This window comes from Periophthalmus magnuspinnatus, chromosome 19 (genome assembly GCF_009829125.3).
Source record: "Periophthalmus magnuspinnatus isolate fPerMag1 chromosome 19, fPerMag1.2.pri, whole genome shotgun sequence".
Lineage (NCBI taxonomy): Eukaryota > Metazoa > Chordata > Actinopteri > Gobiiformes > Gobiidae > Periophthalmus > Periophthalmus magnuspinnatus.
Genome location: NC_047144.1, coordinates 3,428,295 through 3,444,145, shown reverse-complemented (window position 1 = coordinate 3,444,145; position 15,851 = coordinate 3,428,295). Strand labels below are relative to the sequence as shown.

General features: G+C 44.5%; 1 protein-coding gene across 2 annotated transcripts in view; it reads left to right on the top strand.

Moving 5' to 3' along the window:
• ep300a (E1A binding protein p300 a) overlaps nt 1–15,124 on the top strand; it is an 18,668-nt gene extending 3,544 nt beyond the window's left edge. The window contains exons 4-32 of one of the 2 annotated variants that reach the window (XM_055229874.1): nt 1–63; nt 154–484; nt 2,289–2,402; nt 2,525–2,764; nt 3,055–3,160; nt 3,239–3,364; nt 3,447–3,564; nt 4,108–4,249; nt 4,336–4,407; nt 4,484–4,569; nt 4,641–4,781; nt 4,882–5,367; nt 5,462–5,867; nt 5,944–6,062; nt 6,161–6,224; nt 6,306–6,481; nt 6,619–6,707; nt 7,388–7,468; nt 7,805–7,861; nt 7,937–8,014; nt 8,101–8,168; nt 8,259–8,409; nt 8,482–8,628; nt 8,717–8,830; nt 8,910–9,075; nt 9,179–9,346; nt 9,436–9,597; nt 9,695–9,976; nt 10,058–15,124. In XM_055229874.1, coding sequence (XP_055085849.1) covers nt 1–63; nt 154–484; nt 2,289–2,402; nt 2,525–2,764; nt 3,055–3,160; nt 3,239–3,364; nt 3,447–3,564; nt 4,108–4,249; nt 4,336–4,407; nt 4,484–4,569; nt 4,641–4,781; nt 4,882–5,367; nt 5,462–5,867; nt 5,944–6,062; nt 6,161–6,224; nt 6,306–6,481; nt 6,619–6,707; nt 7,388–7,468; nt 7,805–7,861; nt 7,937–8,014; nt 8,101–8,168; nt 8,259–8,409; nt 8,482–8,628; nt 8,717–8,830; nt 8,910–9,075; nt 9,179–9,346; nt 9,436–9,597; nt 9,695–9,976; nt 10,058–13,096 — 7,392 coding nt within the window. In that variant the 3' untranslated portion in view covers nt 13,097–15,124. Of the gene's footprint in view, nt 64–153; nt 485–2,288; nt 2,409–2,524; nt 2,765–3,054; nt 3,161–3,238; nt 3,365–3,446; nt 3,565–4,107; nt 4,250–4,335; nt 4,408–4,483; nt 4,570–4,640; nt 4,782–4,881; nt 5,368–5,461; nt 5,868–5,943; nt 6,063–6,160; nt 6,225–6,305; nt 6,482–6,618; nt 6,708–7,387; nt 7,469–7,804; nt 7,862–7,936; nt 8,015–8,100; nt 8,169–8,258; nt 8,410–8,481; nt 8,629–8,716; nt 8,831–8,909; nt 9,076–9,178; nt 9,347–9,435; nt 9,598–9,694; nt 9,977–10,057 lie in introns of both variants that reach the window. The other variant, XM_055229873.1, reaches the window with a different exon arrangement.
• The last annotated feature ends 727 nt before the right edge of the window (nt 15,125–15,851 follow it).

Below are 15,851 nucleotides of genomic sequence, written 5' to 3'. Positions count from 1 at the left end.
AACAGTCTGGCCCAGTTTGGCATGGATAAGAAGAACTCCCCGATGCAAGGAATGGCAGCTATGGTATGTGCTTGTGATTGATCAAACTTTCTGACAGTTTTAATGGTCATCCTCCTCCTCTGACTCTAAACTGATGTATGGCCTCACTTGTAGGGCTCTCCGCAGACGCAGGCGGGGCTGGGGGGTACCCCTGGTGCACCGGTAGGAGGACCCACTGGGATGGTGCCTGGTGCACAAGGTGGTCTGGTGGGGCCTGGGGCCCAGGTTTCTGCTGCTTCTGCTGCTGCTGGAGCTCCGCCGACAGCTGACCCAGAGAAACGCAAACTTATACAGCAACAACTGGTGCTGCTGCTACATGCACATAAGTGTCAGCGCCGAGAACAGGCCAACGGAGAAGTCCGGCAATGCAACCTGCCCCACTGTCGCACTATGAAGAACGTCCTCAATCACATGACCCACTGCCAGGCCGGCAAATCTTGTCAAGGTGAGAAGAAGACAGAAACCTATAAACTAGAACTGGACGGCAATACCATATTTTCATCATATGCTTAAATTGCGATTAATCACATGTTGTGCACAAAAGTAAAAATACAATATAATAACAGTTTTTTGGCTCCTAAATAAAATAACGCTTTCTTTATAATTTTGGCCTAAATAAGCTGTAGTATTCATCCAGTGTTGTGCTGTCTTAATTTATAGACATTTGATATTATTTTTCAATGTATCTTGGACAAAGATATTTAAAAATGAAATGTCAAAAAAGCTGAGTATTAGTCCATTTTATTATTTTTCTAATGTCTACATTTCAATATAGGATTGGAATGTTTTTTTACCTTTTGAATCTAAAACTATTTTTCAAATCAAAAGTCTTTAATCCTGCCGTTGTCCTAGGTAGTCTCCTGCACCTTTCTGCTCATTATGAGCCTAATAGAAGGCTGGTAGAGTCCTGGTTTCGTCTTGCTTTAGCTCTAGTAATCAGTTGTCCTATTGAATCCTTGTTTTGTCCTGGTTAAGTTATGGTGCATTCCTGGTTCATACCACTTCTCTGCTTACTAAACATGAATGTCTCCATAATTTTCAAAGTAAACACAATTGACTCGTGCCGCTGATAAATTGCTAGTCCTTCATGCACATAATTAATTATGTTTTTAGCGTCATAGTTTAGGCCCGGGTCTACAGGGGTGCAAAAGGGTGCGTTGCAACCTCATTTATAAAAGTTTGCATCCTCATTTGAGGCAGGGTTAGTAGTGGCACTTAATGGAACACTGTGAAATTCAAATGCATGCTGAGTCAAAGTCTAAAGGGGTGGAATTTGGTCTGGACCCATTGCTAGAGTCGCTCTTAATTTGAAGAGTTCGGAGACATTGAACACATGATACACCTGACCCGTGATTAAATATTTTTTTACTTAATGTGTTAACATGCCCAGCTCTACTATAAACAAATGATATAGCAATCATAAAACCATGGGTTGTGTACCTAGTGTGGTGATGTCTTGTTACACCATATTTTCCAGACTATAGGTTGCACCAGCCAAAAAATGCATAATAATGAAGAAAAAAAACAGATATAAGTCGTACTGGACTAAAAGTTGTATTTTTCGGGGGAAATTTATTTTACAAAATCCGAGACCAAGAACAGACATTTTATCATTAAAGGCAAGTTATACTAATAACAATAAAATAGAGAACAACTGGCTGAGTAACAGTACAGCACGCTAACATAACACATTTATATTTATTCAGCTACAAGAAGCATAGACAGTGAACTGAATATGTGTCTGGTTTGTTAATGTAAGATATTAACAGTTAATCAGATAACTAAAGCATAAAAAACAAGATAACAAGTTTACTCTCAATCTCACTCCAAATCACTAAATCCATTGACTTCTCCATCCTCGATGTTGCTTCTAAACCCTGTCAACTCCGGAAGTAGATGATGCACCGCTTCTTGGTACACAAGCCCAGAGTGCCCTCACGCAGTTGTCAGTGCGACAATAACAAAGATGTGAAATTATATATTATACTCAGATGCGACTTATAAGTAAAATTATTATAAGTTGCACCGCAGGACAAACTAAGAAAAAAAAGTGTGACTTGTAGTCCGGAAGACACGGTACTTGCAATGTGGCTGTTGATTTTCTTTGAAAAACTTTGTATTAAGTAAATGTCACTGTAAATGCATATGTTTACCTTACTGTCTTGCTTAACAAGTTTACCACACAGCCTCTGTCTTTGTTAAACAAGATTTAATGCACTGACTTTTACCTGCACCCTTCTCCTTTCCAGTGGCTCACTGTGCGTCCTCAAGGCAGATCATCTCCCATTGGAAGAACTGCACCCGACACGACTGCCCTGTGTGTCTGCCACTCAAGAATGCTGGGGACAAGAGGAACCCGCAGTGTGAGTGTCTGTATCTGACCAAACCAAACTATATTTCACTCTTCCTTTTCTTTATTCTCATCTTTAATTAGTAAAGTCTTAGTTCTATTTCATTTATTTACTAGTTGTTCTTCTGTTCACAGCTCTCCTGGCCGGGGCTGCCGCAGGTTTGGGTAGCTCTCTTGGAGCAGTTCCTGGGGGCCAGTCCAGTGCACCCAATCTCCAACCTCCGAGCCAAATTGACCCCAGCTCTATTGAGAGAGCCTACCAGGCCCTGGGACTGCCCTACCAAGGCAACCAGATCCAGGCTCAATCGTCCCAGACAAACATGCCTAGCCAGGGTCTGTCAGGCCAGGCTGGCATGAGGCCACTCAACCCCATGGGTGAGTTTTAGTTAGTTATGTGCACGGTGTAGTTGTTCAACTTCAGGTATACATTACTAGATATGTAAAATTGGGCTGGTTGAAATGTTGACCCACTATCCCAAAGGTTGGTGGGTTTTTCTACTGGCGTTGCATTTTATTGTGACCTTTTACAACAGACCAGGTTGCAAGGCAGGAGGCACTCCCATGTTTCTAACGCACAGTGAACCTAATTCTTTAACACCCTCAAAGAGCATTATATGTAAAATCTTAATTTTTTTTTGGAATGTAAACCATTTCTACAATTTTAGGTCCAAATCCTATGGGAGTCAATGGTGGTGTGGGAACTGCTGCTCAGAACCAGCAAGCCAGTTTGCTCCAAGACACTATGATGCATCTAAACGTGAACAACCAAGGGTAAGGGCAATTTTTATTTTTTTTGCACATCATCAGAGTGTAAAGTCATACAACCAGTGTTTGTTTTGTTTTGACCAGTCTTCTAAACGATGCAAGTGGGGTAGGATCTATGCCCACAGCAGCCCCTCCCTCTGCCACTGGCATGAGAAAAAGCTGGCATGAGGATATCACACAAGACCTAAGAAACCACCTGGTCCACAAACTGTGAGTACTTCTGCTCCATGTGAGATTGATCTAACATACCTGTATTATCCCTAAATGGTATTGTTTTTTTAACTGCCTACAGTGTGCAAGCAATCTTTCCAACACCAGATCCTGCTGCTTTGAAGGACCGGCGAATGGAGAATCTTGTGGCTTATGCTCGGAAAGTAGAGGGAGACATGTATGAATCGGCTAACACTAGAGTAAGTTATCCAACATTAGGGGTCGGCAAACTTTTTGGCTTCAGGTGCTACTTTGAAAAGTTCACATCTCTGGCTGAGTGTGCCTCCATATTGAAAATATTTAGCTCATTTATTATAAATTGCCACATTGCAGATTTATATTGTACTTTTAGTGCAGTTTATTAGTTCATAATGTTACTCTAAATGTTATATGTTATAAAATTTCAATTTTTTTCTTGTAAAAGAAAAATTTGAAAGTAAACTGAAGTAAATCCTTACATTCTGGTGTCTGTTATTTCATATTCTCAGCTACTTTATTTCAAGAAATTGTCAAAAACATCATCTTTATATAAAATATAACTATCTGCTCTAAGTCATTTAATCAGCGGAACTTTTTTTTTTCTTGACAATTTACTCTGTGCGCCCCTCAAAAATCCTCCACCTGTGTAGTTTTGCTGACTCCTATCCTACATGTTTCTATGTCTAAAAGCTCCATAGTTTGCCTATGGTGTCTCTGCACCACAGACTTTGGTCTGGATGACTTACAAAATGTCTATTTGACAGGCTGAGTACTATCACCTGCTCGCTGAGAAGATCTACAAGATCCAGAAGGAACTAGAGGAGAAGAGGAGGACCCGGCTCCAAAAGCAGGGTCTGGGTCTTGGGCCAGGTGGCATGGGACAGCCTCCCACAGGACTACCTCCAAGTGAGTAGATGCTACAGAGTCTCTGCAAATGTTTTAAGTTTTAATCTCTACAAATTTTTCCAAATTTGTCCTCTACTCTGGTACAGATGGCCCACTTCCTGATCCATCTATGGTGCGAGCAGCCGGACCTAATCAGTTAAATAGGATGCCAGGACCAGGTAAAAAATGCCTAAATTTGAGCTAAAGACTGAGTTAGTTGGATCCATTTGTATTAAAACATTTGTTATTTTCAAGGTATGAATCAGTTCAATCAAATGGGCATACCTACTATGGGCCAGAGGTCCACACCTCCTCTACCTATGGGTGTGCCAGGAAACCAGGTTGGCATTTCTCAAATTAATTTAAAACCTGAATGATGTCACTGCAATGCTCATGCTCTTTACTTTTTTAGATGGGAATGGTGGGGCCCAGAATGGGACAACCCAGTGTAAACCAGTACATGTCACAGGGGCAGTTCCCCAGCTCAGGTCCAGGTGTGGGTGCAGTCCAACCTGGGATGTCCCAGCCTGGTGCGCCGGGAGGCATGGGACAGGTATGGACAGCTGCCATTGTCATAGCTCCTATTGATTGGGCTGATAATAGCTTTATATAAATTAACAAACTAATAACTGTCTCTATTTCTCCCCTCCCAGACACAGATGGGCACTCCTCCTTCTCTTCCAGTAGCCAGTCCTCTCGCACAGCCAGGCTCAGTCAGTGGACCCAGTGGTGCATCCACAGTTGGACCCTTGGGTCCCCAGAGTGTTGGCAGTGGAGGTCCAAACTCAGTTGTTGGACCTCCTGCTTCGTCAATAACTCCTAATGCGAACCAGCAACCAAATGCCATCCCGAATTTGGGAGCCATGCGAGGCAGCTCTCCCTCCCCTGCTCACAGTCGGTCCCCTACACCTCACCAAACACCTCCCAGGATACCTGGATCCCAAACCCCACAACCACACACCCCCGGGGCAGCCCAACTGCCACCCCCAGCTGCACCGCAGCCAAACCAGCTCGGCCAGGGCCCCGGCTCAAATAAGCCTCTTCAGCAGCACATGGGGGCAGCGGGCTCCACCACTCCGTCACATCCAGGACTAACCACCAATTCCACAGCACATGCTTCTCAGCTTCCACGCACTCCAGTCAGTGTTTCAAATCCCTCTACACTTCACAAGTGAATTTAGTAGTGTTGGTAGCATGTGTGGATGAACTAATGTTTTGTGTCTCTTTTATTAGCTGTCCCAGAAGGGCTCCTTTCCACCCGACAGCCAAGCTCATACTCCAGCCTCTGTCAGTAGTTTGGATACTAGCTCACAGCAGCCACAGTCAGACACCTCCACCACCAACCTGGACTCCAAAATGGAGATCAAGCAGCAGGACGAAGAAGAGGAGAGCGATGCTGGCAGCTGCTCCAAAGGTGGCAAGCTCAGCAACCTTAAGACGGAGGAGAAACCTGTGAAATGTGAGCTGAAGAAGGAGGACTGCTCTGACGAAGGAGGTAAAGGAACTCCAATGGACACATCCTCTTTGTCCACAACTTCTGGGGTGAAGACAGAGGACAGGAAGCCAGACATTAAGAAGGAGGTAAAGGATGAAGAGGGTTCTACAGAAACCACTCCACAGGCACCAGCAAAGAAAAAGAGTAAGTTCATGTTGTATTTGTTTAATTTGAAGCAGGTTTGACTCGTATAATGACCTTTATGTTCCACTTTTTTCAGTCTTTAAGCCTGAGGAGCTGCGTCAGGCTCTGATGCCTACGCTGGAATCTCTGTATAGACAAGACCCAGAGTCTCTGCCTTTCCGGATGCCTGTCGACCCCCAACTACTATGTATACCAGTATGTGCTTCCCATCAAACAATCATCAGTCTCTTTTCACACTTTGAACTATTTAGTCTTGTTACAGTCAAATAAATCATCTACTTGTGATATTGCAGGATTATTTTGACATTGTGAAGAACCCTATGGACCTGTCGACAATAAAAAGGAAACTGGATACAGGTTGATGCTTGTTGAAACGAGTATCCTTCATTATTGGAAAACAGTGGTGCTTAGGCTTGGGATCTTTGCTTTTCTCTTCAGGTCAGTACCAGGATCCGTGGCAGTATGTAGATGATGTCTGGCTGATGTTCAACAACGCCTGGCTGTACAACCGTAAAACATCCAGAGTCTATAAGTACTGCTCTAAGCTCGCTGAGGTCTTTGAGCAGGAGATTGACCCAGTCATGCAGTCTCTGGGTTACTGCTGTGGGAGGAAGGTGAGATGTGAAAATTGAATTTAAGCAAATTTGGCATTTAAACAAATTTTGAATCTCAGTCAAAAATGATTTTATATATGCCAATAGTTGATAATGGCACTGTAGATGGCTCACTCATCTATTTTCTTGTCCATCAGCTGGAGTTCTCTCCTCAGACCTTGTGCTGCTATGGGAAGCAGCTGTGCACTATTCCCAGAGATGCTGCTTACTTTAGCTACCAGAACAGGTATGGAGGGGGTCAAACTGTCAAGGTTTGCACATACTGTGGCACCCCTACAGTACATGCTAAGGGGTAGTTGTTTTGAAGTAGTAATATAAATTAATTTGTCAAATTGTTAGTGAAACTAAAGTTAAAATATTGAATTATTGACCTGAGCAGTCGCCTACACCTACTTGTTCATAACTGTTTGATGTGTCTATATCGTCTTGTGCTATAGCCTCCCCTGCTTCCTTCCACCATGCTGTAGCGTTCCCATAGTTTTGGCTATTGTTCTGTTTGCTGTGATGGTGTATGTCATCCTTTCATGTCGAATTTGCTAATCTGTGCTCTGCCTCGGCTCTCTGCTGTGTGTTGTCTTGGATGTTTGTCTTGTTTCTGGTTCATGTCTCTTGTCTTGTCCTTGTTTCCAATGGCTGTGATGTCAACATTGGCTTGCTTGTGCCTTGACCAACCATGCACCTCCAAATCCATTCCCCATCCCACCACCCTCACCCCTCAAATCCATGCCTGGCTGTTGTGATGACGACTTCCCGCTGTCCTGCGCTCCTTCCTGCTTGCGCCGCTTCTGGCTCCCTGCCTTGCCCACGCCCTGTCCCGCTTGGCGACTGCCGTCCCGTGCACTGTCTGTGATTGACTGGGCTGTGGGAATGGTGTAGTTCACCAAAATTTGGGCTTCTTGCTGACAGGTACCACTTCTGTGAGAAGTGTTTCAACGAGATCCAGGGAGAGACTGTTTCCCTGGGAGACGATCCCACGCAACCTCAGACGTGAGTATTAGAAACGTTTTATTTTTATTTTTAGTTATTCACTATTTATGCGCTTCTTTCCAGCAAAGGGGTAACCATTAACGGTAATGGATATTTCCAGTACTTAAAATTGTAAATTTATTTGATTTAGTCAGACAATATTATAGCTCTAATAAATAACACATCTATTAATTTGTTGAATAGTCCAGCAGAGTGACTAGTTAATTTGGCTTTGAAAAAGAGAGGATACTGTGTCTATTAGCAGCATCACTTGATTGTGACATTTTTACTTTGTAATTGAAAGGGTATACAATTAAAGTTTTGAAATTAAACATTTATTGCATTTGTCCTTTTTAGATCTATCAACAAGGATCAGTTTGAGAAAAAGAAGAATGACACACTGGATCCTGAACTGTAAGTTGTTCATTTCCACTCATCAGTTGGCATTAAGTGGAATGGCCTCATCTTACTTATGTCTTTATTCTATAGGTTTGTTGAATGTATGGATTGTGGACGGAGGATGCACCAGATTTGTGTTTTGCATAACGACACAATATGGCCATCTGGGTGAGTGTTCTATTTTGGAAATTTTATTTGAGTGTTTGCCTCACTATTATTTACTTTTTTTGCTTCTTGTTTTTACATGTAAACAGTTTTGTATGTGACGGCTGCTTGAAAAAGACAAATAAGACGAGGAAAGAAAATAAATATTCTGCCAAAAGTAAGTATCACTCACAGTTTAATACATAAACTCTAGCTAGATGCTGTTATCACTGTCCTAAAACTAAACAAAATTGTCACTCTTGAACAGGGTTGCCCCAGACAAAGCTGGGCTGCTACTTGGAGACACGGGTAAATGACTATCTGAAAAGACAAAGCCATCCAGAGGCAGGAGAAGTCTTCATTCGTGTTGTTCATGTCTCTGATAAAGTGGTGGAGGTCAAACCAGGAATGAAGTCAAGGTAGGGAATTACTTGAGGAAAATGTGAATTTTTATTTTGTATTCTTTTGTTCACACATGTGTTTGGCTCTAGATTTGTGGATAGCGGGGAGATGTCCGAGTCATTCCCCTACAGAACAAAAGCCCTTTTTGCGTTTGAGGATATCGATGGGGCAGATGTCTGTTTCTTTGGAATGCATGTTCAAGAATATGGATCAGACTGCCCACAACCCAACCAGAGGCAAAATGTTTTTTAAGATAATTTGACATGTAAATGTGCTTTGTTATTGTAAATCTAATTATCTAAATATTTTCTGACATTCACATAGGAGGGTCTATATCTCTTACCTGGACAGTGTGCACTTTTTCCGACCTCGAAGCCTAAGAACTGCAGTTTACCATGAAATCCTCCTTGGATATTTGGAATATGTGAAAAGATTGGGGTGAGTTAGATTTGCTTTTAAAGCAAAGACCAAAGATTCTTGGTGCTTAGGTTTGGTGTTTTTTTTTTTGTCCTTGCAGCTATACAACTGGCCACATTTGGGCTTGCCCTCCAAGTGAAGGGGATGACTATATTTTCCACTGTCATCCTGCTGATCAAAAGATTCCCAAACCCAAGCGCCTTCAGGAATGGTATAAAAAGATGCTGGACAAGGCAGTAGCAGAGCGGATAGTGCATGACTACAAGGTAGGCAAAAGCAAAGCTATTTTAATGAATGAATTTGATCAAATGTACACTTAAATTCTCATCTTTTATTTTACTAATTGTATTTTACTTATTTCACTCAAAGGACATCTTCAAGCAAGCTACTGAGGATCGTCTGACCAGTGCTAAAGAATTGCCCTACTTTGAGGGGGATTTTTGGCCTAATGTGTTGGAGGAGAGCATTAAAGAGTTGGAGCAAGAGGAAGAGGAACGAAAAAGGGAGGAAAACAGCACTTCAAATGAAAGCATTGATGTGAGTGTGTTGTGCTTAGATATAGAAATGGCCAGAACCTTATCTTAACTTTAAAGAACTGACATTTTATTGTTTTTTTCATTCTGTAGGATACAAAGGGTGACAGTAAAAATGCAAAGAAGAAGAACAATAAGAAGACAAGTAAGAACAAGAGCAGCCTGAGCCGAGCCAATAAGAAGAAACCTGGGATGCCCAATGTCTCCAATGATCTGTCACAGAAACTCTATGCCACTATGGAAAAACACAAAGAGGTATTTTAACTGACATTGTATGAATATGTCTGCAACTGTAAAATTGTTTTCCCATGGATATTCTGTGTTTTTACTTGTCATCTCGTTTTGTTTGTAGGTGTTTTTTGTGATCCGGCTCATTGCCGGCCCAATGGCAAATGCCTTGCCCCCAATTTCAGACCCTGATCCACTGATGGCCTGTGACCTGATGGACGGCCGTGATGCTTTTCTCACTTTGGCACGGGACAAACACCTTGAGTTCAGCTCGCTCAGAAGGTCCAAATGGAGTACCATGTGCATGTTGGTAGAGCTGCATAACCAAAGTCAAGACCGCTTTGTATACACCTGTAATGAATGCAAGCATCATGTGGAGACCCGTTTCCACTGCACTGTCTGCGAGGTAAGTTTTGCTCTGTTTTTGTATTAACATTTTACATGCTGTGTCAGTTTACTTTATAAACTTATGTTTGACTCTCCATAGGATTACGACCTCTGCATCACATGTTACAATGCTAAGGGCCATGAGCACAAGATGGAGAAGCTAGGCCTTGGCTTGGATGATGAAAGCAGTAACCAGGCTGCTGCCACTACCCAGAGCCCTGGGGACTCTCGTCGCCTCAGTATCCAGCGCTGCATCCAGTCTCTGGTCCACGCTTGCCAGTGCCGAAACGCCAACTGCTCTCTGCCGTCCTGCCAGAAGATGAAGCGGGTGGTGCAGCACACAAAAGGCTGCAAGAGAAAAACCAATGGTGGCTGCCCCATTTGCAAACAGCTCATTGCTCTGTGCTGCTACCACGCCAAGCACTGTCAAGAGAATAAGTGTCCCGTCCCATTCTGCCTCAACATCAAGCACAAGCTGCGACAGCAGCAACTGCAGCACCGCTTACAGCAGGCTCAGATGCTGCGCCGCAGGATGGCCAGCATGCAGCGAGTGGGACAACCTACCCCTGGAGGTGGCCCTGGTGGAAATGGCCTGCCCTCCCCAGGACCAAACAATGGTGCAACAGGTCCTGGGACTCCAACATCAGTAGGGACTCAGCCTTCAACCCCACAGACACCAACACAGGGAAACATGGGTCTGACCCAACAGCAGACAGTGGGCCTGGGGCCAATGGGAGCACAGCAACAACAGGTCTCACAACCAGGTGGCCCTCACCCTCAGCACCACATGCACCAGTTTCCCATGTCCGGGCCTGGAGGTGGGGGCATGATGAACGCCCCTCAACAGCAGATGGTCCCTTCACTCCAGCAGCAGTCCAATGTCCAACAGCTCCAGCAGCACCCGGGTGCTCTGCCTCCTTACAACGCCAGGCCATCAGGCGCCTCTCCAATGCACCAGTCGTTGGGAAAACCTGGACTGGGTCCTGCCACCCCACCTCAGCAGCAACCTTCTCAAGGACAGGGTCCCATTCCCATCCCAGGCCAACAAGGACCTCCACTAGCAGCTGTAGAGACTGCTCTCAAAATCCAGCGCCTTGCTGAATCCCAGAGACAGATGGCCCAGATTAGGGGTATGGGTCCAGGAGGCATGTTACCACCCCACACTCACCACCAGAACCCTCAGGCTCAGATGGGTATGTCACACATGGGCTCCCAGGGCATGCCCCCCCAGGGGCAGGGGGTAGCCAGGACTATGATGGACCAGCAGCCTGGGATGATGGGAGGTCCACAAGGTCAGCTTCCTCCCCAAGTCCAGCAACAGCTTCAACAGGTGCAGCAGGGAGCAGGACAGATGCCTCCCAACCAGCAGTGGGGCCCTACAGGAGCACCTATGAATGCACAGCAGCGGCCACCCATGTTGAGTCATATGACCACCCAGCAGCAGCAGGTTCCCCCACAACAGCAGCAGATGAGCCAGCAGCAGAACCGTGGGATGATGCAGGGGGCAGCAGCGGCAGCTCTCGCTGGAGCAGGAGGAAATCTGCCTCAGGCCGCTCTGCAGGAGCTACTCCGCACGCTACGTTCCCCCAGCTCCCCTCTTCAGCAGCAGCAGGTACTCAACATCCTGCGCTCCAATCCTACCCTCATGGCTGCTTTCATCAGGCAGAGGGCAGCGCGCTATCAAGGAGGAAATGGGCCAGCACAGGGAGGAGCAGGCAGATTCCCTGGACCTGGTGTTGGCGGGCCTGGGACTAACCAGCTACCCAACATGGATGGACAGCAGCAGATGGGCACCCAGCCTGGGATGAACATGGGCCAAGGGGCACCTGGCGGTAACATGGCCTCCATGGCCCAACTGCAGCAGCAGCTCCAACAACAACAGCAGCAGCAACAACAGCAGCAGCAGCAGCAGCAGCAGCAGCAACAACAGCAGCAGCAGCAGCAGCAGCAACAACAGCAGCAGCAGCGGCCCATGATGCCTCCAAACCTTCAGCAGCAACAGATAGCTGCCCTGCAGCAGCAACAGCAGGGGGCGATGGTGGGCCAGCAGGGCCAACAGGGCAACATGACCAACTTGAACCCTCAGTTTAGAGAGCTGCTTATGCGGAGACAGATGCAGCAGCAACAACAACAACAGCAGCAGCAGCAACAGCAACAGCAACAGCAACAGCAACAGCAACAGCAACAACAACAACAACAACAACAACAACAGCAACAGCAGCAGATGAGCCAGGGCCAGTTCCAGCAGCAGGGCCAGCAGCAGGGCTTCATGCCAAGCCAGAGCCAGCCAGGTGTACCCCCCTCCTCCCAGCCTCAGCCTGGAGCCCAGCCGCAGCCAGGAGGACCACAGGGTGCAGGCCCAGGGCAGGGCTACCAGGGTGCCTCCCCCCAGGTGGCAGCAGCCCTCCAGCAAAGACTCCAGCAGCAAATGCACCTCCAGCAACAACAGAACGCAATGGCTGGAATGGCTGGTCCAGATGGAGGGCCAGGTGGAGGTCCAGGAGGACCAGGAGGACCCCAACTTCAACCTGGACCAGGAGGTCCGGGCCAGCCGCAGCAGCAGCCACATGGACAGAACCAGAGTATGCTGCACCAGAACATTCATCAGAGGCTCCTGCAGCAGCAACATCTGACAGGGGGCTCCCCGGCCCAGCACAGCAGCCCCCTAAGTCCACAGCAGCAGTTGGCCCAGTCACCCCACCTGCAGGGACAGGCAGGGCTCGGCCCAGCAGGCTCTTTAAGCAGCCAGGTGAGATCTCCCCAGCCATCCCCGCGGCCACAGTCACAGCCACCTCACTCCAGCCCGTCACCGCGCATGCAGCCCCAGCCCTCGCCTCACCGCATCTCCCCTCAGACTCAGACCGGCTCCCCGCACCCCTCCCACCTCAGCCAGCACCACTCCATGGCCCCTCCACAGCCCCCACAGCCCCAGCAGCAGCAGCAGCCCCCAGGAGCCTCTATAGACCCTGCCCAGTTTACGCCAGACCAGAACTCTATCATGTCCCAGCTAAGTGGGATGAGTGGGTTGCACAGCGGGCAAGGAGGACAGTCGGACATTTTGGGGGGCAATACTAGTGGGTCGGGTAACACCAACCAGGATCTTGGGACAAACATGAACCATGGTCTAAACTTGATGTAGCCTTGACACCAGACTATGTCACCCAAATCACAAACTGCCATGGAATGCGGGGGAGGCTCTAGTGTGGGGTTTTAGAAGTTTTAATTTTTTATTTAAATATTTTTGTGATGTACAAATGAGAACTGAAGCTTCCTTCCTATGGGAGATGAAACATGAATCTTAGAAGTCAGTAAATGAATAAATTAAAACAATGGTAAGTTATTGCTGTTAATATATATCTATATATTTTTGCCAATTGTGTACAAAAGGTGGAAGGGCAGTGTTTCAGGTTGAAGATATTTCTTCCTTAGTCTATGACAATATTTTTGGGGACTGAGAATTTTGCCTTTTTATGAATATTTTTAAGATTTTAAATGTGGCTAAAATTAAAGTGAGTTGACACGACGTACCTTTTTATATTGTTTTGTTTTCCTCTTTAAAAGCCCACTTATGATTGTATGTTTTTGCAGAGAATTAACTATTTTATTTCTGAATTTATTTTTGCTTTTGATCATAATACAAACATCAGCATATCTTCCGTTTTCGTTTTCCATCCCAATGTATATTTAACTGTGACAATTCACTTCTGTCAGCGTTTCCACTTTCCGCTTTACAGGTTTTGACCTAAACCTGAGCAGTGTTGGGGATTGGCTTATAATGTAACAATAACAACAAGGCCTACAAACTACCCACAGATCATTTCTTCTCAGCTCACCTCTTGACCCTTCCATCTTCAGTTCTCCTTTGAATGTCTCTAGAACCTATTTTCCCTGTGTCGCCTGGTCTCCTAAACATAAGGGATGAACAGTGGATGCCTGGCTGCGTTCTCAAACAGAACTGGCCAAAATCGCTCTTGTATATAGATTACCTTGTTTATATACTGTGATTTAAAAGGGGGTCGAGAATGTTGTGTATTATGCTTTTAGAGGTTTAAGAAATTCCGGCCTGTCCCAGAATACGGTTTTCCCTCCTCACCCTCACGACTGCCTCTTAAGCCACACTTCAACGTTAGTACTGTACAAAGTAAGACAAAATAGTTAATACGGTTTTGTAATGAAAGTTTAAGATGTAAAAAAGAAAAAAATAACCTGTACATACTTATACCTTATGAGCAGAGAGAGTATTTTCTGCTGTTTTTTCCCTCGTTTTGATTGGATATTTGCTGTATCTGTAAAAATTAAAAGTACTCCGGAGCTACTGTACAGTATTGAGATTTTTTCTAAGGTACAGTTTAGGGTGTGGTAGGTCACGAGCACCAATGCGCCTTTTCAGTGTATTTTTGACATGGGTTTTGGGGGGAGGGGTTCTATACAACAAGTCACATCTGAAACTGGGAGTAGAGGCAGAGTAGATGGTGTTAAAGATGTGGCGAAAACGATTTAAATCTGGTCATTTAGCTTTTTACGGAGAAGACACAATATTCACATGCTCACTATTTTTCTCTAAGGTTGCTGGGTTTGGGGTGGGCATCAGAACCTGGTGGCAATATATCTTGAGACTTATTTTATAAGAAAAAAACAAGGAAAACTGTCTTTTATATATAGATATATTATTTAATTTTATTTTTTTGGAAATAAAACTTGAAGCTACAGGAATTATTAGATAAAACATGTTTTGTTTTGTATTAAAGATGTTATTGTGATGCAAAAAGACACTGCAGACAGTCATTCAGTTTGCCCTGGGGAGGCTGTGGTTGGAGTATATTCTACCATTCTTTTTGTGTACATGAATATAAATGTAAACATACTGAATCACTGTACAAAATGATGGCAACTGATGAACAAATAATTTTGTTTTTATCATTACTTCTCCGAAAAGAGACTGGAAATAAGACTATTTAAATATTTGTTTAGTATTCAGATGGAATCTTTGACCACTTTTTTGTTCCTCTTGTTAACAATTTTGGTGCTTGCTGAGAGAAAGCAAAAATAACTGTTGCTCCATTTTCATTAGTTTCTTTTTTTTTAAGTTATTTTGGTGGTCTGATTGTTTTTTGCCAATAAATTAATTGTACAATAAAGTATGTTTGTACCATTGGGAAGAAACCAATTCTCCCGGGCTCGGTTTCTCTTTCCTGGACTCATCTCAAAACCAACAGAATTTGTATAATCAATGCAACATTTATTGTTTAAAATGGTAGTATAAACATTGTACCTTTAGTAACACTTCCAAACACTGAAGCAGGTAATCTGCGTCCAAACAATTACATAAAGTGCATTCTGCTCTGTAGTGGACGGAAGCTCCACATGTGACAGGCCACAAGTAAACGGGCAACTCTTACAGTTAATAAGCTACATTCAAGTCAAGGAAAAAAAAAAAAGGACCTTCAAAAGTACAGGTTTCTCCACCTCACCTGGATGTCTCCTCAACCAAGTATCAAAATATTAAATGTGTCACACAAAATTGGCAACAAAACATTCCCCAGGCACTTTCTATAAACACTGTTGAGCGACCATGGAATGTAACATTGGAATTCATTTGGGTCTTTTTTTGGAATTCAAAAATAAAAAAAGTATTAGATATTAGCCCCGTCTAAAACTTTACAAGTTTTAGAGGTTTAAGAGATTCCAAACTTGAGAAGTTCTTCAGTTCAGTCCTAATAGCTTTAAATACCAAATTACATGTTTTTACTTAGGGCCAAGAAATTGTCACTCACCTTGAAGTCTTTGGATTTTATTACTCAAGAATACACCAAACTCTGTAACTTGTGACCATTTCAAAATGTGCAAACCTTTAAAAAAAAATTCTAAATATATTATAATCTACATTGCCATAA